Below are 26576 nucleotides of genomic sequence, written 5' to 3'. Positions count from 1 at the left end.
AAAAAAAATCATTTCCACTAGCCTCACGCTTAATTAACGATCTAAATTATTTATTATCATTCTGTTAAGGAGACAAGATAAATTACTTCGGTAAGGCTACCGGCTATCTGGACCCAATGACGAGTAATACTTTTGGCCATTGCACAGCAATAGATTTCGATTAATATATAAACAAATAAGAAGCTTTGAGGCAAGCAATAACATTAATATGCGTAAAATGATAGAAATTTCGTTTGTACTTCGCGCAAGTTCACGTTTTATCGCGAGAGCGTTTAAGAGTTTTGATTAGGCTACACTGCATTGCAATGTTTCCCCGAGGAACGTATTTGCGCTATATCGAAATTGCGCTAATCGAAATTGCGCTATACGAGACATGGGTGTACAGCATTATTACCAATTTACAGTGCACTTATAGCATAAATAATGAAACAAAGAAGCAAATAAAACTACATATCAATCAGTAACAAATGATATACCAATATGTTGGCCATATCCTGAGTAAAATGCGATGGTGAGTGGCGTAACATGGTGGAACTCCTTCGTGATGCACAAAGGGTAAGAAAAAAAAGAGGGACAGGAAAGAGGAAGAATTTAATACCTCCATATGTTCTGGAGCTATTCAAATATGCTTCCATAACCCCAATCCATAAGAAGGGCTCTCTGAATGTCTCAGCAAACTACAGACCTACATCTGTACTGTCTGCTCTCTCTAAGATACCATATTTATCTGAATATAGTCCCCCTTTTTTTCTAAAAAATGCCCATGGCAAAAGTAAAGAGGGGAATCATTAAAGCATATTTTTAAAAATTTTTCTCAAAACTGAGGCCTCAAAATTAGGGAGAGGAGACTATATTCAGCGGGGGATTATAATAGGAGAAATGCTGTATTTGAAAAACTCTTTTACCATTGTGTAATGAGTTTTCTTAAAACCTTTAACCACTGAAAAATACTCAACATATTTTCTGTGAATCTAGATCCACAAGTACAGCCATCTTCCAGCTATTAGACCAGCTATGGACAGCCTTTTGGGAGACCATAAATTAGCAACTGGTGTTTTCTTTGATTCAAGCAAAGCCTTTGATCGAATTAACCATTCAATTCTTCTCCCCAAACTGCAGTCAGCGGGCATCTTGGGGGAAGCTCTTTCCTGATTGTCACAATAATAATAATATTTATTTGCCTAGAGATCTTGGTACATACATGTTCCATGATATATGCCACATCAATGTTTAGTCACAAAAATTTTTTTTAAAATACCAATGCAGAACATATTTACATACTTAAATATTCATCAATAGAATAAAATAAATGTATCATAAAGAACACTTTCACCTTAAATTTAAAACTAGACATTTTTTCAGCACTCTTAATGTTACTAGGAAGCTTGTTGTGTAGTAGTAGTCCCATGTTAAGGGGGGAAAGGCTGGTTTTACTGGTTCTGATGAACTTTACATGAAAAATTGCCAGAGTTCCTGGTGTAGTGGTCGTGAATGCTATTGTTGATATCATACAAACCAAAATTGAGTTTAGCACAGATGATTGCACTCAACATGTAAATACACAGAATTGGGAGAATGGAGAGTTTCTTGAAAAGAGGGCGACATGGAGCTCTAAGGGGTGCACTGCACATCAGTCTCACTATCTTCTTTTGTGTTTTAGCACAGGGCCCCAAAAAAGGATGCTACAAATAATGTACTCACTGTAAATAAACTCACCATAATAGATTGAGATTAGAGACACTTTATTGTTAACTGCTGATCTAATCGAGCGAACCAAAAAGCACACTGCACAGAGTTTTTATTACGTAGACTAGAAACATGGCTATCCCAATTTTTAGTTTTAAGGTTTTCGCAGCGATTAGAATTTTAATTACAATATTCCACTTTTCATCTTCCTTTTTATAGTGGATGTTTTAAAGAAGTTGGCTTTTATTTTATTTTTATTTACTTTTTTAAATACCTTGACAACAATGGACCAGTTTTTCCAACGGTATGATAGGGGTTTATATTTTCATTCTCCTGACGACGTTCCCAGTAAGTGGAACGAAACGTTGAGTTAAATATTAAGCACGCAGACGTATTCCTGAAAATGAATTATAATAGTGCATGGCTATCCCAGCTTAGTCTACTATCGAGGGTAACCCCCAGGAAGGAGGCTTTGTTGCTCCGGAGAATCGTTGTACTATCGAAAGACACTGAAATGTCTGGTGAAGGCTTATTTTTGTTTATTCTTTATTAAGAAGAAGAAAATTGTCATTACACCATTCTTGTAAGAGGTTGACAATACTGTCAGCCCGTGACACCAGGCTATCGATTGAAGAGGCTGACACCAAGACATTTGTGTCATCAGCATACAATATGGGGAGTGTATTTGGCATGAAATGCAGCAGCTTTGGGAGGTCATTTATGTACATTAGGAAGAGCACTGGACCCAGAACCGATCCCTGAGGAACCCCACAGGAAATTGTTTTTTTGGGTGATGTATGAGGTGTTCCTTCTGTATTAACATAAACACTCTGTTGTCTGTTATTTAGAAATGATTTTATCCAATTATATGGAGTGCACTCCTCTTATGCCAAGTTTTGACAGTAATACGGGTTGATTGATACAATCAAAGGCCTTGGAGAAATCGAATTATAAAACAAGAGATTCTAGTTGTGTCTAAGTCGGACAAAATTTTGTTAATACTATGGTAGGTAGCAGTGGTAGTGGACATGGATTTTCTATATCCGTGCCATGAGGTGGATCATAGGTTTTGAGATTCCAAGTATGTTATCAATCGAGCATAAAAAGCTGTTTCAAAGATTTTACCAAATTGATTTGGTATAGATATTGGTCTATATGAGCTCATATGCTATTTATTGCCTTTACCTTTATAGAGGGGGTTGACTTTGGTACTTTTAAGTGGTGATGGAAATTGGCCAAGCCTTAGCGATTCATTGACTAAGAATAAAAGAGGGTTTTTGATGACATCAAATGATTTTTTGATGATGATGAGATGAATGCCATCTGGACCAGTGGTGAATTTATTCACCATTTTGTGAAGAATATTAGCTAGTTCATTGTCAGAGCATAGGCAAAGACCTAACTGACTGCCAACAATTCATCAAATATACTTCCAGAACAGCAGAAAGTATCACTGTAGCCAAGTCAAATCCCTTAACTGTTAAAGCAGGACTACCACAGGGTTCTGTCCGAGGACCATTGCTCTTCATAATTTTTATTAACAATTTGCCAGATAAAGCCCTCCTCGAAAATGCTAATATATATGCAGATGACACTTCAATCATTTCAAGTAAGGTTAATAGGAGTGATCTAATACCACCAAAAGCAGTATCAACAGCATGTCTGAATGGTATCATGATAATGCCCTGCACGTGTAATATCTGGTTTTCTGAAAACCACGCACCCGTGGCTGCGAGGTCACGGATTCAGAAAAGTGGTTTGCACGAATCCACTTCGAAACCACTGCAGGACGTCTGAAACTACACTGACAGGCACCTTGCCGAGTAGTCACGTCTCGCACAAGTTGCCCGGGAAGCAACTCCTGCAGGACGCGGATCCGAGCCCTAACCCACACCACGATACTTGGAAAAGAGGAGTGCGGAACTTCAGTGAAGGCAACGGGCACGCAATTACGCCATCGCACAGTAGCGGTTATAGAAAACCATGGCTTAAGGCAAATTCTCTACGCAGGGGAGTGCGTGGCTATGACTCATGCCATCTCCACTTCCACTTCCTCCGCTGCTTTCACTTCTACTATTCCATTCCCATGCAGTTTGGCCTTGACTGGTAACAGCGTAAACATGCCCGAGTGCAACGTAATCTCCGGTCCCCTTGGGCTGTATTTAACCGCATGTGACACCACGGCAATAAATGTGCGTTAGTGCTATGAAATATACAATCGGAGATCGTAGTTAACATTTCTCTGAATTTATGAATGATTAACCATTGCAGAATTTTTTCTAAGATTAATCAAGGGTTTTCTTTCTGCCGCTGATCATCGTCTACCATGTCAGAGCAGATATCCATATAAACTTGAAACATTCCGCGTCAGCAAATAGATAAAACAATTCACTTCATGAAGGGGATTCTAATGGAAACAATTAGCCCGGAGTATCATTGTATTTTTTTAAAATGCACATATTTTTTTTTTATAAAGATTGCGGAAAACTTCGAAGGACCATGAACTCGTGAACGGATAATCTGCAACCCAGATAAAATGCAGCCAGATAATCTGGAGTCTGCTGCTCATATAAAGCATGACAATCGATACTGAATACGGGTGAAAAGGGAATTTGAACATTGAAAATCGACATAAAGAGGTTCAAAAAGATTTACTGGACAATATTAGGCTGTTTCTCTAAAATTAATCACGTTTAAACAAGTTACGGAGGGAATTTTGTGGATTACCATTAATTTTGCATTTTTTTTATTATAAGAAGAGCTCTGACCTCTCCTCTGTTTGATGGGAAGCACAATTTTGGTGGGGCTGCAAGTGAGGTATTTCAGGGAACAGTTGAGCCCTAACAAGAAGTCCTACCCTATTGACCCAATCAGTTGTGAAGCAGATAAAACATGCTCACCACAAGTGAAAGGATGAATGACAAAATTAGAAAGAAAGATCAAACATACATTTTAACCTTGTCTCACCTTTAAAAATCAACAAAAACATCTACGAAAGGACTTAAAGGAATACTCCTAAAGCAAAACATCAGACTGAGCTACACCCTGATCACCAATCTTGAACACCCAAAGGTGCCATGGACTCCCTCACTCCCTATGTGGGCCATATGCTCAAAATCAACTGCATTGAGTGCAACTCTGCTTACAAACAAGCATAAAACAAAACATCTATTTTTAAGATCAAGCTGAGGACTACACACTAGAACACTTTAAAAGTCATATGCCACCCAACACGTAACGTCCAAATCTCATTTAATCGCCATAAATACAGTTAAGTCTCTGAACGTGGCTTGAGATTAGATGACTTACAAGTGTGGAAGTGCACACCTTGAATTGAGTTGAATGTCTTGGGAAGACTCATGAAAGAGCGATAAAATAAATTAGATATCTTGAATGGATCTGAAATTGTTTTCCATTAACCTAACCAGGAAGTTCAGAGGTGTTAGTGTTCACGTTGTGTTTTAGTATACCCCAAGCAACTTTAGAATTGTTTGAGGTATTTCCAAAATACTGATCATAGAGTTGCTTTTTTGATTTTTTAATTAAGGCCCAATACTCTTTATTGAGGACCAAGTATTGTTGATGCACCCCTACATCATTGGTGGATTGAGACTGTAAAAATAGAGATTTTAGTATTCTGGATGCATTTCAGATACCATTAGTGACCCACTTCTTGTTAATAATCATTTGTTTTTCTCAACTATCATAGGGAATTAAAGTAGTACATAAATCTAGAAATAAATTAATTGAAATTCTCACACAAGGAATTGTCAGAGCTAATGTCCTTCCAAACCTCTTGAGTCAACAAAACAAGAAAATAGTTAATATTGTAATATAGAGAGTCATCGACACTTTTGAAATCAAAGAATTTATTGATTATCGCAACATTGGGCTGAAATGCAAATTAGGTGAATACATTTTTGAAGTCACCGTAGTCAACACCAATCTTGAAGACACTGCATTTTACACTTTTTGCAGCAATCTTTCCACAAAAACATCAAATTGATTTTGCATGTGTGATATCATTTTATCTTCATTTAAATCACCAGGCAGGCGGCCCACCCACACGTATGACACAACTTTCGCCGCTTATAGTCCCACCCTGCCTTGTTTGGATTCACCTTTTCCGATGGAGAAAAAGCTTTGTCTTTCCCTTTGTGGCTGGACCTTGCGGAAACCACTGTCTTCTATTTTTTCACTGAAGATTTGCTACTGGTTGGAGTGCAATGCCTCATCAGAATTTCTTGACAGTGGCAAAGACATTTTCTTCTGCATCACTTTCTTGTTAGCCTCAGAGATTGTAGCGGCAGCTCCAGATATTTCCTGATCTCCGTCATCACCGAGAGCAGTTACGCTTACTTTGCAATTATGTGTCACACTTAAGGGTATTTGAGTAAGTTGATTTCACAGCTTCATTAGCAGTAGAAACATCGTGGACACTTTTAATGGAATTTAATTCCTTCTCAAGGAATTCAAGATCCACCACCATGTTGACAAGTGAGAACCTGGATGCCGGGCAAAAAACACACTCCCAAAAAAATATCACGAGAATCAAGGCCTTTTGATGATAAATCATTCAGGCCTGTACACTAGGGCGTTGGAATATTTTCTTTGTGGACGCGGACTCAAATTAGGCATTTTGTGGCTAAACGGTGGCAGATACGTCAAAATGCACGAAATTTTTGATCTAGAAGGGAAGTAACTCGGCAAAATCTATAGGTAATGACCATAAAATATAATATTTTTCGAATTTTGACCTCCCCCCCTAAATTGCATTTGAGCGAGGGTCAGGGGTTCACCTAGAGGTCTCAAATTTTTCAGGCCTTATTTTTGAACGGTCCCACAACTTTTTTTCATTGGGCCAGATGGATTTGAAAAAAATCAATTTTTCCGATCCGCCCTACTGTACACTTGGCGTGATAAATATGAATATGCTTGCAAGAAATAAATTTATTGCCATTTATCATAACATTATCTCAGGAGATGCATGATGGTTTACAAGTTATTAATGCCGCCTTGAAATATAGAAAGGAGGTCAAAATTGCACCTCATTGACACTTTCAGTGGTGGCTACCATCCAACAAGCAACAGGTACCATATTGTATCATTAAAAATAGGGATGAGTCGATTCCAAATGTCGATTCTCGATTCCACCGATTCTCGGGCACGGAATCGGAATCGAGAATCGATCGCCTAAAGTCGATTCCGATTCCATCAATTCCAGGAATATAAATGTTTTGTGCATAGACTATAAGTTAGGGGCATAAATGCTGCCACACACCTAAGCGGCCGCGGTGTCAGTCTTGCCCGCCTGGAGGATACGCCCGGCACGCGGGTGCTGCGACGAACATACCTAAGCGGCCTCGGAAACATGAAAATGTCGGCAAATGCGACAAACCGACGCACCCTGAAATGGCGCGTGTTCATGAGCAACTCTCAGAGAAAAAAAATTGGAAACCTCGGGATCGGGAAGCAAAGCATGCGTTTTCCGTTCTTTTATTAACCGCTGGTCACAGCAAATCAAATTGTTACGATTATGAATCACATTCGGAGAATTCATCTGGACCACCAATTTTAAAGTATAATAGATCGGAATATATTTTTTTTCTTTCGAAAGATACTTGAAGTCTGATGATAATAAAATCGTGCAGAGAGCGAGTTTTCCTGTGAAAAAAGTTTCTTATAAATACGCGCTGAGAGCGGTTTCTTTTATATATGAAACTTTTTTAGACTAACACGCGCCTGCGTCAATAATAAAAAAAATAGACACATCCGCGTTTGTATAGCCCAGTTTCATCAATGCAACCCTTGAGGAAGTTGATACTTGCTTGGCATAAGCCGCCGCGGCCTCCGGGCGGACTCGACAGGTTGCGTTCGGCCGCCACCGCGCATCCGCCAGGCTGCTCTGGTAAGTATGGACGCCATGAACGCTACATTACTCAAGTAAAAATTTCTCCCTTGAAACAGAGCTGATTCTGGGGTGAAACTCCACTGAATGCGCTCAAACTGCCTTGAAACAACCTTGTCACTGCACTGCACTGCCTTGTCCTCAACAAGAAAAAGAGCACTCAACTGAAACTCTGTTGCCATTCTCCCTTGCAAGTCCATTGAATTTGAACTGCTTCTCCCTTGCTGCATATGTGCCCCACTGATACTGAACTGGACAATAGGCTCAGGCCAGGCCGAATTTATGACACCACTGCGTCTCTCTTGCCGCATGTCTTTACTGCCTTGCCACAGAGCTGCGGCAGCATTGGGTATCCCCTCTCCCTCATGGATTTGAACTGCTTCTCCCTTGCTGCACATGAGCTCTACTGGCACTGAGCTGGACAGTAGGCTCAAAGGCCAGGCCAACTTAATAACTCCACTGAATCTCTCTTGCCGAATGTCTTAACTGCCCTGCCACAGAGCTGCTGCAGCATTTGGGTATCCCCTCTCCCTCATGAATTTGAACTGCTTCTCCCTTGCTGCGCGTGTGCTACCCACCGTAAGTTTTGCCAACATACGGAACCCTTCTACCGGACATATACGCGACCCCTATTTTCAGCGGCAATATTTTTTAAATTTAGCTTTTGGCAACACGTATACCTTTTCCCGCGCGTCAAGCTGTCGGTTGCCGTTATTTCTCTCCAGTTGCTAGGAGCGAGGTGAGCGTGGGTTTTAGCATGAAAAGATTGATGGCATAAATATTTTCCCGGTACTTCGACGTTTGTTAACGGCAAGAATTAATCGAAATTAAGGTGAAGGGGAGAACGAGGTCGGTGGTGGTGACTGCAGTCATAATTGGAGGTAAGCGTTTTAACTTCTCTGATGGCATGTTTATTCCTTCCATGTTTAGCCATGAGAACGTTGACATTGAATTCGTGTTTTAATCCAGGCACGTTTAAGGATTTCAAGCTCCTTTTACGGGGGTCATGCAGCCAATAACGAATTCTTCTTTCAACGCGTTGGCGACTGCCGTCCACTTTTCCTGCCTCATGGATACCCCGGACGAGGAGGATAATACACCGACCGGTCATCAATGCCGCGGATGCCGCGCCGTCCGTTAGTCATCCTGCGGAGGACCGGACTCAGTGAGCTCGAGCGGGCTTTCGAAGAAATAAGGAATGCGGGTATGTTTCGCTATAGTGCAATGTATATTTACTGCTTATACTTATTAGTTACTGCTGAATGTTCTGGAATCTTACGTGGTTTTCGTTTGGAGTTCACACATAGCCTAAGTAACGAGTCATCGCTTCGTTTTTCATTTAACTATGATGCAAAGTGCATGCTTCCTCAGTGATAATTTAAGTTTTGCTTCCTATAATTTGAATGGTTCACATTAATGCACCACATAACTAATAAGCCAAGTAAAGGAGAGTTTTTCATGTGCAATTTTGCTAATTTGATTTTGAGTTAAGTCGTTTGTGACTCTCATCAGTCATGTTTCTTCTCTTTTCCAGGAGCATCTAACTTCCATGACTTCTTTCATATGGAATATTTTTGTATGTGCTTTTAACAGTCATTAATTTATTGATGTATTTTCATGTTCTAATAAATTGTGTCTTGAAAAATGTTGTGGTCATTGCAGTTATAATAACTATTGTTGATCGCAATCACCTATCCACCCTTTATCTCTTATCATGCATGTAAAATTGTGTGAGAAATCTGTTATGTGATCATCCACTGTTGGCTGGGTTGCGCAAGTTGTTAATTGACTGTGTTTCATATGATTTGACAAGGGAATTTTAATGTATTGGGTAGGGGAAATGTATTCAGCCAAACAAGGGAGTTTCAGCCTGGCATACAAGGGAGTTTCAGCATGGCTATCCAATGGAGTTTCAGTCTAGCTGGTAGCCAAGGGCGTTTCAGTCTAGTTAATGGCCAAGGGAGTTTCAGTCTAGTTAGTGGCCAAGGGAGTTTCAGTGTAGCTATAGCCAAGGGAGTTTCAGTTTAGTCAGCCAAGGGAGTTTCATTGGAGTAGCTGGAGTTCTTAATTGCACTGCTACTGCACTGCCATCCCTCTCCCAAACTCCACTGGTTTGTTTCAATTTCAATGCAGTTTCAGCATAGAAGCAATGCAGTGAGTTTCAAGGTAGTTTCAGTCAAGTTGCAAGGGAGAAATTTTTACTTGAGTATTGTTTAGCCACCGCGGCCAAACGAGAATGTAGCCACCGCGGCTATTGTTATTTTTAGGGATGGTCGGATCGGATACCTCGGATCCAAATACCCGTTGATATTGCCCTTCATCGGATCCAAAGTCACGGAAGACATCGGATCTGGATCCAAAATTTTAAATAATAGCTTCAGTGAATGCAACGCCCCATCAGGGTGGAAAGAGTTTCGATTCTCTCTTCGAATGCGTCGTCGCATGCGATTCTTGTCCTACTCGTGAACCGTTTTGTTTGGAAGCTCTCGCAGAGGTTGCAAGTAGAATTTCAGCCGTGGCCAGGATTTTCAGCCAGAAAATAAAAAAGGCAAAATACGACTGGCACATAGTGTGACTCTTCCCAAGAGATTGAACAATCATCGGAGGAATCTCAGCGCCGTAGGATAATAACCACGTACAAAGTAACTACGTCGCAGATTTCAGAAAGCCACCCTCGGCCGTCCATCAGCCCGTGCCTCTGTTGTTTTTTTTTTCGCATCCGAAATCACACGGACCAAAAATCATTGTCTTCTAAGGAAAATATGAAATCACACGAAAACAATTGAAGCGTGTTTCATCCCTACCTCGTCTCACCAACTGACCTTTTTCGGCCTACCTGCTTCAATTCTCCATTTCTAGACGACAAATGCTGGGAGAGTGACTTTCTGGGCCCGAAGATATCTTGATAGCTTTGACAATTAGATGATATGCACGAGATTTAAAAAAGAACTAGACCAAACGAGACGCATTCCTGACGATATTACAGTTTATTTTTCAGCTCTAATTGATTGCCACTAAGTTTTCTATCTACAATTCTACAATTACACTTTACTGATATGCAACATTGTCCAAACAGCATAATTTTCAAAGAAACAAGCGCAGCATTAACCCCTCAAACGATTAGAGACGGATTGGAAACGCCAACTACATATATCACGTAGCGTGCCTGGCTTCGCTTTGAAGGCAACGACGTCATTGAAGCATGATCTGACTTCTTCATCCTTGAGTCCCTCATTTGTAGCCTTGTTGTTTGAAATACGGAGGGAGCGTGCTCCTTCCTCTCCACCTCTCCTTTACACGCTCCCTCCCAGTGGCGTAGCCATGGGGAGGGTCCGGACCCCACCCCCCGAAATATAAAAACACAGTTATTGTCCTTCACAAAGGAAAACAAAATATTGAAAAATCAGGAATTTACAACATTTTTCTTTAACAAATTAAATTTTTCGATTATAAAAAGTGTTAAAATTAGTTTAAAACCCATTATATTGTGCCCGGTTTTTTCAACAATTTTCCCCCCTGGTTTTGGATCCCCCCCCCCCATTGAAATTCCTGGCTACGCCACTGCTCCTTCCCCTCCACCTCTCCTTTACACGCTTTTGCTGCCCACTCCTTCCTCATGCTGAGCGGTTGAGCACCTCGTCGCACGTGACGTTAATGCCGTTTTAAATACCTACTGTTAATTGTGTTGCTTATTGCGCAGTTGCAATTTAATTTATTAATACACCGATAAAAATGTCTTTCATTGTGTATAAACATTTCCATTGAGATAAGGAGAACCAATGAACGTGGTGAACCAATAGTGCGTGCACTGTGGTGTAAATTATCGCGAGGATGTGCTAAATCTACCTCACCATACTGAAGCATTTTCGGATGAAACACAAGTCCGTATGCAATGAGAGAGTAAAATTCGGGGGAAACATGCGTGAGGAAAATTTGAATTCAGTCGATAGCAGAAGGGTAGCCAGGAATTTTGTTAAGGGGGGTCCAAAACCAGGGGGGAAAATTTTTAAACAACAGGGTACAAAGGAGAGGGTTTCAAACTAATTTTAACGCCCTTCATAATAGAAAAAACTTCATTTTTCAGAGATTCAATTTTTTTTCATTGTAAATTCATGATTTTTAAATATTTTGTTTCCTTTTATGAAGGAAAGTAATTCTGTTTTTATATTTTGGGGGGTCCTCTCGCTACGCCACTGGTCAGTGGTTCATCCTAAGATTTTTCCTATTTTCATTTCCAAACCCAAGCGTAACAGTTTAGGCCCTGAGTACGTAAAGTTGTTTTTAAAAAACAACTTGAAAGCCCATAAAATAATTTTTTATACATAAAAATATTAAAATGTGTATGAAAATCTAAACAGCATTCCATTGATTGTATGTACCCACAATAAACTTGAATAATGACTTTTTTTAATGGCAGGAATTTGAAAATGCATTTGGATTCGAAAATATCCTATTCGAAAGATCTGGCTCCAAAAATCCTGGATCCGTCCATCCCTAGTTATTTTATTCCATTCAATTCTTAAATTTTAATGACAGCAATACTACGGATAAATCAAAATCCCACCTGCTATAAGGAGTAAGAATCGATGGAATCGGAATCGAGAATCGATTTGAAGGAATCGAAATTGGAATCGGAATCGAAAAAAAGTGGAATCGACTCATCCCTAATTAAAAATATAACAAAAGTGAAATACACACCTGCTTCTCTCTGAATGTTTCTTGCTGCTGCTGAAACTTTCTGGAGAATCTAGCCTTTTTGAGCGGAACTGCAGCCAGACTAGCTCCATCATGGTCAATGGATACATGAGCACCCGGATCGTCCCTCTTATCCATCTTAGAGACAGCTCGAGCCCAGGAACCTAATTGAACAATCTCCAACCTCTATATTTCATGGCATACGGTCTACATCAGTGTACACCAGAAAACCAATGGCAGAGTACTCTGCACACCGGAAACCAATTATTTTGAAAATAGACTAAGCCCTGTGAAGAAAAATATACGATGAAAACTACATGCTCTATGAAAGACCTATCAACACCTTATAGATAATGCAGACCATAACAGACCTTAATGCCAGGAAAGTTTTATAATTCCATAAAAAACATTTGTACTATAAAAAAAAGTTGGTGGGCCAGATATAATACGTGCAGGTCTGCTAAAAATTATCATAGTGGACATCTTTGAAATACTCCACCAATCAAAACTTTGCAAATTGGGTATTCCCTATACTTTTAAAGAAAGCAATTGTTGTTCACGTTCGTAAAAAAGGCGATCTACGTGGCATTCACAATTACTGGGTAATTTATTTGATCTCAATTTTTTCTAAAGTACTTGAAAAACTTGTGATAAGGAGAGTTGTAAATTCACGCGGCGTGAATTTTCCTTCCCTATCCAACGAATGCCACGCCTGTGCGGCACAGGTCGAAAAAAGTGACCGTAGCGGACACAATAGACCCACGGTTGGGGTCGCCCTTCGAGATCCGCCTTAGCGCGAGCCCAGTCCCTTCTTCGGCCGCTCAGGTCGACCCTTTCCTATCCTCTCCACGCGGTCAACTACTGTTATTTGCAGTGTGTTTTCCAAAAAAATATTTGTTGCTTACTTTTGAAATCCAATGCTATAAATGAATTCTCCTTTTTTTGCTGACCACATGGAAATTTCAAACAAAATTCTAACGTTAATATCAATGGAATTATAGATCAACTTGTAAATATACTAAATCCGTCTATATCAACGCTAGAACTTCATTTAAAATTTCTGCACGCTCAGAAAAAACACACAATTCATTTTGAATGTAAAAAAATCGATGCGAGCAACAAATATTTGCATATATTTTGCATTATTATTTTAGCCAGTTGACCGCGGACTCGTGCTAGGAAGGGGCTTTTAATCCTTCCAGGGTCTGGGACAGAGGCCAAGGAAAGGTATCGGCGCCCCGCTGAGTTGGGTCGAAAAATGGCTAGGGAGGGAACCACTGGCTTCAGTCGACGCGAAAAAGCTTCGTACAGGGGAGTAAAGAAAGCTTTCAAGAGACTCGTATTGAGGAAGAGTTTCTCTCAACGAAAGTCCGGCGCGAAAGGGTTAACTGTAAGAAAAACACAGCAACTGTATTAACTCATTAGTGCATAGTGTCCACTATGTTAGATGTGCATATTTTTTTTCTGAGCTCCAGCTGACATGCCGTACATTGAGATACTGCAGCACGTTCAAATGGATGTCTGTATTAACTGCTGTGCTAAACTTTAAGTTGCCTCTGTGAATTTATCGTGTTAAGAAGCATTTACATTTATAAGAAATGGCATTGAAAGAATTTTCAGTCATCCACATGGGGTATATATATTCAATTTTTTATTGAAGAATTTTGCCCAATACATATTTTGATAATTTCTATCATATTTTTATTCTGAAAATTGATCTTTTTCTTTGCTGTTTCCTCAAGTTCTTTTGGACTATGAAGTAAAATCTGATGCTTTCCTGGTAAATACATATATTCAAAAAAGGCTATTCGGGCTTCCAGCCGGGTGGTCTCCCTCCATTCTGCCGATGTTTCGGAACACAAGTCGGGTTCCATCCTCAGGGCTAATGGTGAGTGGATGAAGTTGGCCAGCTTATATAGTCTTCAATTGGTTGTAAGGTCTAACCTGATTGGCCGGGAGGCAGCCAATCTTATTTTACTAAGTGCCGGTTTCCATACATTACTTAGCGAGTACCTGGTGTCACGGTTGAGGGTGTTACTTGTCAGCCACATCTCGATGGATTCCTTTACCAGTCTTTCCCAGAATTTAGTCTCACGGCACAGAACTTTCACATGGTCCCACTTCACCCTATGGTCGGATTCAATGGCATGTTCTATAACTGCGGATTTTTCCGGATGGCAGAGCCTAAGGTGTCTCTTGTATGTTCTTTGATCCTGGTATTAATGGTTCTCCCCATGTAATGTACGGAAACCGGCACTTAGGAAAATAAGATTGGCTGCCTCCCGGCCAATCAGGTAATTGAAGACTATATAAGCCGGCAAACTTCATACACTTACCATTAGCAATGATGATGGAACCCGACTCGTGTTCCGAAACGTCGGCAGCATGGAGGGGGACCACCCGGCTGGAAGCCCGAATAGCCTTTTTCTTTTGCACTATTTTGCCCCTGATAGCATTACTAAAACTGACTGTCAGATATATCGGAGGCCATGCACGGTTGCCAGATCCTGTAGCTAATCTAATAATGCTGCTGTTATACTTATACCATGATTAATTTATTTTAGTCATATTTATTTTAATTACAAAATTAAATTCATGTATTTAATTTAATGGTGGCATACAAGCATATTATAAGCAACTATGTACAATAATATTTATTAGCCTTTCATTGCTTTACGATATATTAATTAATTTATTTATTTCACCTCCAAAAATGGCACAATGGCTTTTACATTAGCTATTTACGTAAATAGATATGTAATAGCTAAAACATAACACAATAAATAAAAAGGTAACACAAAAGAAAATTTTTTACCATAAGAAGGGGCATTATGGATTAGACAGCGATGAACTGTTCAGGTGGCATTTTTAAGGAGGATTTGTAAGTAGTGGCAGGGGGAAAGAGGTCCAGGAAAGGGATTTTTGAAGCCATGGAGTTAAACAAGGACAGGTTTGGTGGAAAAGAGAGTGTTGAGAGATGGAAGGATGGAATTGTGGAATGTGAAGCAGAGACAGTGGGCTCTCGTTATTACCAACAACCTCATTACTAAGTCCTTGTTATTACGAAGCCATTCATTGGTCCCGACGAAACGACCTACCCAATCTATGCATGAACCTCAGTCCCGGTCCTGACGGCTACAAAAAGAACTTAATTACGAGGTTCCACAAATAAGGAACAGCATTTAGATGGATATACACTACGGTACGATATAACCATTGCATTATGTTTAATTTCTCCTCGTGCATTGTGCATCAATTATAGTTCTTTCTTCAGTAGGAGATACTTCAGCATGCACGCAACATCATATGATAAGCTTCATGCATGTGGAATCATGGTGACCTCCTCATTACCGCTCGTACACAGGACGTAAAGTATGTATGGAACTGAGAATTAGATGATGGGGAAGAGAGGCAGGGATGGGATTGGGGCATTTGAGATGTGGGTTTGGAGGAAGATGGAGGGAATACAGTGGATGGATCGAGTTAGGAATGAGCAAGTGCTGAATAGGATAGATGAGGAAAGAACAGTGATGGATAAAATATATACGGAAGGAAGGGTAACAGGCTGGGACATTTGATGAGAAGGAATAGCATTTTGAAGGTGGCCTTGGAGGGAACGGTGGAAGGTATAAGAAGAAGGGGAAGGAGAAGGCTCAAGTTTATTGACAACTTAAAAATAGGAAAATATAGAGACTTCAAAGAAATGACCGGAAACAAGAAAGAATGGAGACAGCATTTCCACAAGGGACCGTCCAATGGGCAGAACATCAGAAGATGATGATGATACTGCTCGTCTTACAAATATACGATTTACAAGCTTAAAGAGATACAAAAATTGGAAAAGTTCAAGCATGCCCAAAATTTCAAATTTGGCACCTATCGAGTTGGCCGATGTGACGCGGTGTGGCGTAAAGGAATACGCACTCCACGCAGGAATATGCCATTTTGGGCATCATCTGAGATGAAGTCAGGAACTTTTCAGCGTTTCACCGCCCATTCTTCCTTCCCGCGGACAGCAATTTTTTCAGCTCCAGCTACAGTGCATCCTAGCTATATCAGTTCGTCAAAATAGTGAGTTCACACACAATGGGGAACTTGCATGAATTTTTTTTATTTCACAGGCAGACAGAAAATTATCTTCTGAATTCAACAAAGAAAACCGCTTGTAAATCTGAGTTTTCCTTCCCGAGATTCAATGATAAATATAACGAATTTTAAAGTGCGCCAAAAACTCGCTCCCCCCCAAGCCACTACTGACGAAGCCTCGATGGCATCAAAGGTGCCTAAACATCACACGAAGCTATTGTTGTGATTGTTGGTAATAGTTGCCAGCAGTTGTGAGAGCTTTGCTTGTGAGACGTGTTGATTGTTTTCTATTTAAAGATAAATATCCGACGATAGAGGCTCGGAAGCCCTTAAATTTTTGTATTATTTATACTATTAACATCTGAGTAAGGGCATAAAATATATAACTGGAGCAGTTAAACCAAAAAATTTATAATACCTAAATGACATCGTTTTAGGAGTCTAAGCCACAGCCGTTGGAAGGGGGATACGTTACTTGTAAGTTAATGTTATCGACGGCATAGAATTCATTTAAGTATGTAATTGGAACAATTTTGATATTTACTAACGTCTGCTTTGCTTTTATATACAATAACTTCATCTATTTATTCGTAAGTATCAGAGAATTCGTCATTTAGGACTGCCAGTGCTTGTATTATGAGGTGAATTCCAGTCAATGCAACTTTCGCTCGCTGATTGCAGACATTTAGGTACATTTTTTGTGCCAAAATAGTGTTATTTTCAACGTGACATCTCCCATTAAGCTACTGCTAATAATCACAGTGCCAGTGATAGTAATTCACAAAGCTTGACAAGGTTGAAAAATATCGTCCAAGAGTTATTAGTGTTCCATCGTGATTGAATTGTAAAAAGTACTATTACGCTATCGATAAATGTCTAACAGTAATGTACAAATTGTCAGTGGCATGTTCACCTCTGTTGTTCACCATAGATATGACATTTCACGATCAAGCTATCAAGATGAAAACTGTGCGTGAAGTTTGTTATTATATTATTTCAACGAATAGTAGTGAGAAAAGTCACCTGTGTCACTTGCGTGGGCTAATTTAAGGAACCAGTGAATAAATAGTCGTTTCATTATAACGAGCTCTGTTATTGTCGTAAGTTGTATATGATGAATATAAGAATGGTAGTGACTTCCAGTTTATGATAATTGTATTTGCCTATTTCCCACTATATTTTTATGTATATGCTAGTATATTGTTTATGGATTTACCTATATTATTGAAATAGGTAAAAGCTTGTTTGTGTGTGTGTTGGCAGCGGAACCAATTTGCAATCTCACATGTGGATTGTGTGGACACTGTTTTGCTGTGAATTCGTACCATAGGACCGATAGGACTACCTTCTCCGCTAATACAGCGCTGCCATATTCAACAGCATAGCTCGTACGCTTACGATCCTTATCCTCCAGTATTACAAGTTTCTTTTACATCTCGATTTGCCGCCGACGTATAGCAATAATTTGTCATAACAAATTCTATTAGGGTCGTGGCATCAATTTTTGGTGTCCTAAAAAAAAAGGCTGGTGTCCTAACACCCCCTGCCACACGCCTTTTAGGCGGCTTGCAGGGTATCATGTAGATGTAGATGAATTTCAGGTGTACTATTCGAACAGGCGGCAACGAAACATACGAAGTGAAACGCTTGTCCTTCATCATCCCGATGTCGCATTATTAATATCCCAAGTAATAATCTAGGCACAATAGCAATAGGAAAACTTGCCCTAAAATAACAGAACAAGTGACGATGAGCGGCTAAATACTCCCTCAAAACAAATTTTACAGCATGGGCTCACCGTATTTCCCAACTCCCTACGGTTGTTTAGGCACCTATGACGTCACACACGGCGTTGGCAATGCTCGGGAGTCTTCGGACAGTGGTCGGCTCAGAGAAATTTTTCTCGATTATAAAGTCAATTTTTTTATTTCTTTTGATGATGAATGGAGAAAACTTAAGGTATTTTTTCGAGCTAATGTATCCATTTTACTTATTCAAAATAGTTTTTAGAGCAATCGACGACCCATGCAAGTACCCCATTGTGATGCAGCGTTGCGTTCTATAGGATAACAGCACTTCTCGATGCCTTGCATAGCTTTATGAACTAAAAATTCCTAAAAGAAACATTCATACAAACTTTGTTATTACGAACCTCCAGTTTTTTGCTCTTTTGAACTTCGTAATAACGAAAGTCTACTTTATTATGTAAGGGGCGAGGAGGAACATGAAATCGGAAAAGAGGGAGAATTTCATTTGTGCGTTGAGAACCGCTAAAGATTCTAGGCAGAAACATGGGATCAGAAAAGACAGGGCGGCTATTTACGTTAGTGATCCTGAGGGAGGAAAGGAAGGAGTCACAGGTATAATATCTCATTGTGGGGATTTTATGGCGGGCTAAAGCAAGAAAGAAGTTGACTGGGCGGTTGAGCAAGTTTCGAGTGGTGGAGCAGGCGGCAGACCAAGCTGGTGAAAAGTATTCCAGTAGGGGGAGAACATATCAGAAAAAAAAACTGTTCTTAAAGAGGTAGGGTCGGTTATCATCGAAATGTGATCCTGAACTTTTAATTTTTCATCTAAGATCACTCTTAGGTCACAGCGGGAGGTTACAGAAGGGATAGCCTTATTAAAAAGGTTGTATGAATGCTTCAGGAGATTGTTTTTAAAAGTAAATGTCATCAGCTCCAATTTTGAGTGGTTGACTCACATAAGCCAAGTAGGGCACCACAAGCGAATGTGAGTTGGAGGGGCAATCAACCTTTCTGAAAATCTTGCAATCATCCCCGTACAATTGAACATTGCAGCCAAGAAGGCTTTTGCCATTGATGAAGAGTTCAAACAGGAAGGGACCGAAGACGCTTCCCTGGGGTACACCAGATTTAACCAGTAGGTAAGAGGATGAGATACCGTCAATCAATACATGTAGATAACGTGAACTCAGGAAGCTGTGGATCAGAGATAGTAACTTTGAAAGTATATTGTAAAGGTGTTTAAGTTCATGCATGAGTAATGTGTGGTTGAGGTGTCGAAGGCTTTGGAGAAGTCTACGTAGAAAACATGGAGTTGTGAGTTAGACTCGAAAGAGTTGGTAATATGGTGGTACAGTACCGCAAGGTTAGAGAGAGACAACCCGCTGGGAAGAAACCATGCTGAAGGGGGGATATTTAGGGGAGGGAGAAGTGAAAAAGATGATTATGTATGTTTCTCTCACAAATTATAGACAGTACAGGTAGAATGGAAATTGGATGATAATTAATGTTATAAGATGAGCGTAAATGAAATTCTGGAAGCTCTAGAGAATGGTGTGGATGCTGTAAGACTTATATACGTTGAACCAAAAGCAGAAGAAGTGGATATGAATGAGGCCAGAGACAACTCAGATGAAGAGCACTTTGCAGACCTCAACCACCTAGGCAGAAGACTATTTCTCAGCACGTGTGAGGTTGAAGTTGGCAGGAGTGATCAAGCGGAAGAGCACATCATACCACCTCAGACTTTGCTCTCTCCAAACCGCTCACACAGAACCCAACGCTCCAAAAGATGACAACTTGCAGACCCAATGTCACCTCTGGAGTTGTCTAATGATGCAAGCTTATCCTCAAATGCAGCATATAAACCATGCAAGTGGAGAAGGGCTAATCCTGCTTTCCAGCTCAATCTAAATTCTAACCCATTTCTTCCATCTGAAGAGGCATTAAAATGTGAAAGTTCACTGGACATTTTTTTTTTCTTAGATAAACTGTTAAATCACATTTGCAGTCAAAGTGACGTATGTATATGCTAACCAGAAAAATATAAACCTAGCTTCGGAGAACAAGAAACTTATGACATTCCTCGGAGGTATGCTAACATCAGGCTATGCTAAATATCCTAATAAACTCTATAGTCTCCGGCTCAACTTTGTGGAAGTTCATTCTAACAAATGAAAAGAAAACTATGTACTTTATCCACTGTTATCCACTGATTTTTATTCTCGCGGTACAACTAGTTTTGACGCAGCGGCATCATCATCAGGTACTAAGGTTACAAGCATATTAGAGTCAAGTATAAGGTTATAAACAAAGAAGGACGTATTTTGTGCTTATAACCTTAGTACCTGATGATGACGCCGCTGCGTTGAAACTAGTTGTACCATGAGAATAAAAATTGGTGTCTAAGTACATAGTTTTCTTTTCATTTACTATCCTAATAAACATTTGTTTTGGTCCAAAGAGAATGATGAGCCCACAATTTCATCAGAAAGCATGCACTGTAACCGATTTGAAACTATATTACGACATTTACACCTGAATGAATGATGCACTCAGTGTTTGTGCGTTTGTTGAAATTCTGCCTGAAGCTGCTTTGCCTTCATAGCCAGTACTGACATTATGGGGAGCATGGTTGTATACTGCATTATACTCTACAGATAAAATTATTGAAATGCATGCGGTATGAGACAGGAATAATGTGGGCCTCTTCTACATCAGTTCGAATGTGTATTTCAAACCACAAAAAGGTACACCATTGTAACTGATTTCCATTGCTCAAGATTATAAGACCTTTACAGAGAAATCCTGGATGGCAATATTGGTTAGGTTGAAGACACTTTATGAGGAAACTATAGAAAATTGTAGACATTTTATTAGGGACTTGGGTTGCTCCAGAACCAAAGATGACAGCGGAAGAACTATGAAAGAAAATCAAGAAACAGTAAAGAAAGTAACAGTAAATCCTCTGCATACAAACATTTGACTAATGAACTTTCATAGGAATGAACATTCAAAAATTTCAAGGATGCCCGAAATTTCAAATTTGGCAGCTTTGAGGCTGGCCGATGCAATGCTATATGGTGCAGAGGAACTTCCACTTTGAGTCTAATAAAGTATCAATTAAACGTTTGCCAAGTTAGAAACTGTCCAGCATTATGCCCATTCTTCCTTCCTAAGGTCAGTGAAATTTTTCCGGCTCCAACCACATGACACGTGCAGCACGATAAGTTTGTCACCATTGCTAGTTAATACAAATTGTAGTGCAATGTTGCATTCTGCAGGATAATTACACATTTTTCGATGCCTTGCATAGGGTTTCCAACTTACGAAACAGGTCTTGTATCTCGTGCACATGTCGAGAACTTTCTGCATAGACATATCCTCACTAACTCTTGGCATTAGATTGCCGGAGAAAATTTAGAAAAATATGTTGTAAATTGTTATGTGACTTTAATTTTAAAAAACCTTTTGTACTTTAAGTTTTCTCAATTTATAAGCTAACTTTATTTGGAGTTGAACCATTTTTCTTCTCCATCAATTTTACCGAAAAATAATCGTGAATTTCAGTCCAAACTTTAAATTTCACATACTTCTTTGCGGCAATAAGCCTCATTATTTTTCAAGCTAGCCTCGGATGGTGGCAGGGTCTTTCAAGTCTTTGCTGACTAATCATGGGGTTAGGGGTCGAGTCCCACCTAGGTGGATATTTCACCACCCAAGGCATATATGTACGTTAAGTTCTGTTTGTCAGGTCCCTGGAAAACCTAACTACAGGCCTAGCCTTTAGCAAATTCCAGCACCCGACAGACACATCGGAAATGAGAATAATATTTTAAGTATCTATATTTTAAGAACCTATTTCTTCATTTTTCGTGCATAAATATTCTCAACTTAGTGACAGAACTGATATTACCAAGTTTAAAGTAATTAGTGGATTCAGAAGGAACCTACACCTAACATAGAGGTAGGAAGCCCTGAAATATGGATGAGTTTGTCTTCCATTTGACGTGCAATAATAAAATATTTATTAAAGCACTATTAGCCACGGAATAAACTTGGTATTTGGATTAGCCAATTTAAGAATGTTAGCACAAGTCATTTTTAAACTTCATACTTCTACTAGGAGTCCCTTTTCTATTGTTAGCATGTGGAAAATAGTTGCCTATTTTTCATAAAAATTGCAGGCGAGGTATTCAGTGAATTTATCAACAAAAGTGGATAAAACTGCTTTCAAATATATACTTACATATCTCTACACACAAAAATATCTCAAAAGATTATACCTATGAATTATAATCAACACTCAATTTACAATGAATTGGTAACACTGGTCATTTCAGACTGGTTTAGTCAATATGTATTCTCTTTCGTGCACAATAAACATAACACTTCCACTGAAGAGATGGAATATTCACACTTTGACAGTAACAGTGGTTTATAAAAATGGGTAAAACTTTTTGTGGGTCCAATACTAATTATATTCAGCAGCAAACATCCCATTCCAATGGGTTTCTCCTGTCCAACGTGATTTTTACATGCATATGAAATAATGCCACTTTTGAAGGGAATTAGACGAAACAGACATGTCTCAATCGTGGAACCCTGACAAAAATAAACTCCACCATGGTGGGTACAGGAAGGGTACAGGAAGGGTGGCATCCTTCATGGTGGGTAGTTACCCTTGCACAACCCACCATTAAGGGTAAGGGAAGGAGAGAAAAATCCTTCGTGTACCCTTCCTTGGAACTCCTTCCCTTACCATCCGTGTACCCTTCCTCTACCCACCATTAAGGGTAAGGGAAGGAGAGAAAAATCCTTCGTGTACCCTTCCTTGGAACTCCTCCCTTACCATCCGTGTACCCTTCCTCTACCCACCATTAAGGGTAAGGGAAGGAGAGAAAAATCCTTCGTGTATCCTTCCTTGGAACTCCTTCCCTTACCATCCGTGTACCCTTCCTCTACCCACCATTAAGGGTAAGGGAAGGAGAGAAAAATCCTTCGTGTACCCTTCCTTGGAACTCCTTCCCTTACCATCCGTGTACCCTTCCTCTACCCACCATTAAGGGTAAGGGAAGGAGAGAAAAATCCTTCGTGTACCCTTCCTTGGAACTCCTCCCTTACCATCCGTGTACCCTTCCTCTACCCACCATTAAGGGTAAGGGAAGGAGAGAAAAATCCTTCGTGTATCCTTCCTTGGAACTCCTTCCCTTACCATCCGTGTACCCTTCCTCTACCCACCATTAAGGGTAAGGGAAGGAGAGAAAAATCCTTCGTATACCCTTCCTTGGAACTCCTTCCCTTACCATCCGTGTACCCTTCCTCTACCCACCATTAAGGGTAAGGGAAGGAGAGAAAAATCCTTCGTGTACCCTTCCTTGGAACTCCTTCCCTTACCATCCGTGTACCCTTCCTCTACCCACCATTAAGGGTAAGGGAAGGAGAGAAAAATCCTTCATGTACCCTTCCTTGGAACTCCTTCCCTTACCATCCGTCAACCCTTCCTCTACCCACCATTAAGGGTAAGGGAAGGAGAGAAAAATCCTTCGTTTACCCTTCCTTGGGACTTAGCATTTATAACTGAAGAAAACATATCCTGAAAGAGTCTCCTTAGCTACTTTCACCTGCTAAAGAGTATTGAGTTCCGTACAAGAACGTAAGCAGTCTTTGAAAGCAAAGATAGACGGGCTACACAACTAATCTTTAAAATTTCCTTAAGGAAAACAATGATATACATATTCAGTGGCGTATCCAGGGGTGGGGTCCGGAGGGTTCGGACCCTCCGCCCCTCCGAAGTATAAAAACACAATCATTTTCCTTCATAATAGAAATCAAAATATTGAAAAATAATGAATTTAAAAAATATTTCTTTGACTATTGAAGTTTTTTCGATTATGAAAAGTGTTTGAATAAGTTGAATTCCAATACTTACTATCCTGTTTTTCAAAACTTTTCCCACCTGGTTTTGGACCCCCCCCAAACGAAATTCCTGACTACGCCACTGTACACAATAGTTTCTGTAATTGTGTGAAAAAAGCTCATTTAGAAGTTCTTCCATTCACGTTTTAGGATGTAACCTATTTGTGTGGCTGACAATGAGACATCGCTAGAGTGATGTTCAGTATTAGAATGCCGATCTTATTTTCTGAAACGAAATAGGTGTGGCAGAAAAAGTCACAGCTTTCTTCCACATAGGCCTGGGTGCGATTCTCATCTTAAGATTTTGTAGTATAAGTTCCGTTGAGAAATAACTCCTGTCAAGTACCTCGATAGCCGAGGTTGTTAAATCTCTAGTTCGTGATCCTGTAATATGTAGGTCCTGGGTTCAAGACCATGAGAAGGCTAATTTTTTTTATGCCCTATAACTTTAGAAATCACTGTTGCAACTCATCCCCATTCGTTTAATTTAGTTTATTAGCGATTTTTAAAATTTTTATGTTAATTTATGGATTTTTAGTTTTTATTTTATCCTACCCTTCCTGTACCCTTCATTGAGGATGGCCAAACCCTTCCCGTACCCTCCAGGAAGGAGAGGGTGTACCCACCAATGTTCTAAAATACCCTTCGTGTACCCTTGCTGAAGGGTACACCTATCCTTCCTGTAACCTTGCTGAAGGGTACAGGAAGGGTACACTTATCCTTCCTGTACCCTTCATCGAGGCTGGCCAAACCCTTCCCGTACCCTCCAGGAAGGAGAGGGCGTACCCACCAATGTTCTAAAATACCCTTCGTGTACCCTTGCTGAAGGGTACAGGAAGGGTACACCTATCCTTCCTGTACCCTCAATGGAGGGTAAACCTCTCCTTAATGGAGGAGTTTATTTTTATCAGGGAAGGTTTCGGGAATTCACCCGGTCAAGTTTTCGATTCGATGAACGAGTTGTTCATCGGCATCTGGTCATGCCCTGATGATGATGGACGACTCGTTCATCGAAACGTCGGCCGAGATGGAGTTGGAGAACCCGTGGGAATTCCCTAATAACCTGCCATGGTTCGATACGCCAGGAAAGCCTGCGATCATCCCAGGCATGTGCAAATGTTTAAGCACTAAAGAGCTTGCATAACAAATTGCTACTTTGTCATGGCCATGGTATACATTGACCACAAATTGACATCTTGTAATATGAGATAAATACAAATCTAAATATCTCCATTAGCGACATCTGACAGAAAAATATATAATAGTATCTGAAGCCTTTATCAACAAGAACGAAATGGACTAGTTATTGCACATGTACCCATGAATATCATAAAAACATACCTTAAGTATTTGAATAACTTGTATGCAGTTAGGGAAACACACCTATTTCTTGACAATGAAGATTTGGCAAACTGTGTCCATGAAATCACTGGTCACTACCCTGTCGTCAAGAAAATAAAATGAATTACGTTACTTCATAATATTCATCAGTTTTTTTTACAGATTCAGACATTTCCTTGGCATGAAACCCATGCTTTTAATACTAATTGAAATAAAATAATGAAAAAAATTATAACAAGGAGGTTTTCAAGTAAAGTTCTAAAGCTGCACCTAAATTAAAATTTCAAGCCCGATGTCAAATGCGCGCAAACCACTGAGGACGAAAAATACGAATGAAATGATTGGTTCATATTTACATGCCGGCGTCGCGAACCAGCAGTTGATTCCCAATCATTCATTTCTTATTCGTAAGATGTCTCTAACGTCTTCCAAGCTGTTCTACGTGAGTTTCCCTAATATTTTGATGCACTTTGTTGCCCTAATGTTTTAATATTCATGTTCTCTTTATTTTTAATAAGAAAAGTAGATTTCATTAAAGTAAAATTAGACGTATTCTGCGGTAATGAAGCTAATTTTCGTATTGAATTCACGACTTTCATTTATAGTTTCATATTGGCGGCGTAACAATCGTTAAGTATCTTTAACTGGTTAATCTTCATTTTATGCGGAGTTTTCGGGATCATCACATTGGAAAAAAAGGGGTGTTTATGGATTACATTCTGCGTGACTTCGTGGGTGAAAATTTCCTTGAAATTACGTATTTCAATTGTTTAGATTTAATGGTGGTATTTGTTGAATCGTTCCGAATGGAGGTTTGGTATACATGAGGACGTACATCTAAATTCAAGATGGCCGAAAGCGAAATATTATTAAAAAATGTAAACAAAGGCGAGTTCTAAGGCTAGAGTCCCAGAGAAAAGTAGAAATGAATTGGAAACCGTTATTATATTAATATTTGATGTACAATTAGGCCCCGGGAGTGATTTTGGTTTCAGATCGTTTGGGTTAACATTTTCGGAGTACATTTTCATGACGGTATTTATTGGCCTTTTACATTAAATTGTGACTAGAATCTGTCTCAGAATCATATAGTGGTTTGTTTTTTATGTTAGCTAACTATGTGTAAACATTATTGAGGAATATATCAGTGGAAATATTTGATGAGAACTTGGGGTAACATTTCTGATGTACATTTT

General features: G+C 39.7%; 1 protein-coding gene across 1 annotated transcript in view; it reads right to left on the bottom strand.

Moving 5' to 3' along the window:
- LOC124166854 (dynein axonemal heavy chain 8) overlaps nucleotides 1-25698 on the bottom strand; it is a 424156-nt gene extending 398458 nt beyond the window's left edge. The window contains exons 1-3 of the mRNA XM_046544564.1: nucleotides 25651-25698; nucleotides 25381-25480; nucleotides 12293-12576 (exon numbers count right to left, since the gene is read on the bottom strand). Of these exons, the coding sequence (XP_046400520.1) occupies nucleotides 12293-12427 (135 nt within the window). The 5' untranslated portion in view covers nucleotides 12428-12576; nucleotides 25381-25480; nucleotides 25651-25698. The remainder of the gene's footprint in view (nucleotides 1-12292; nucleotides 12577-25380; nucleotides 25481-25650) is intronic.
- Between the last annotated feature and the right edge of the window lie 878 nt (nucleotides 25699-26576).

The sequence above is a fragment of the Ischnura elegans genome, chromosome 10 (assembly GCF_921293095.1).
Source record: "Ischnura elegans chromosome 10, ioIscEleg1.1, whole genome shotgun sequence".
Taxonomy (NCBI): domain Eukaryota; kingdom Metazoa; phylum Arthropoda; class Insecta; order Odonata; family Coenagrionidae; genus Ischnura; species Ischnura elegans.
This window is presented reverse-complemented; position numbering and strand designations above follow the sequence as displayed.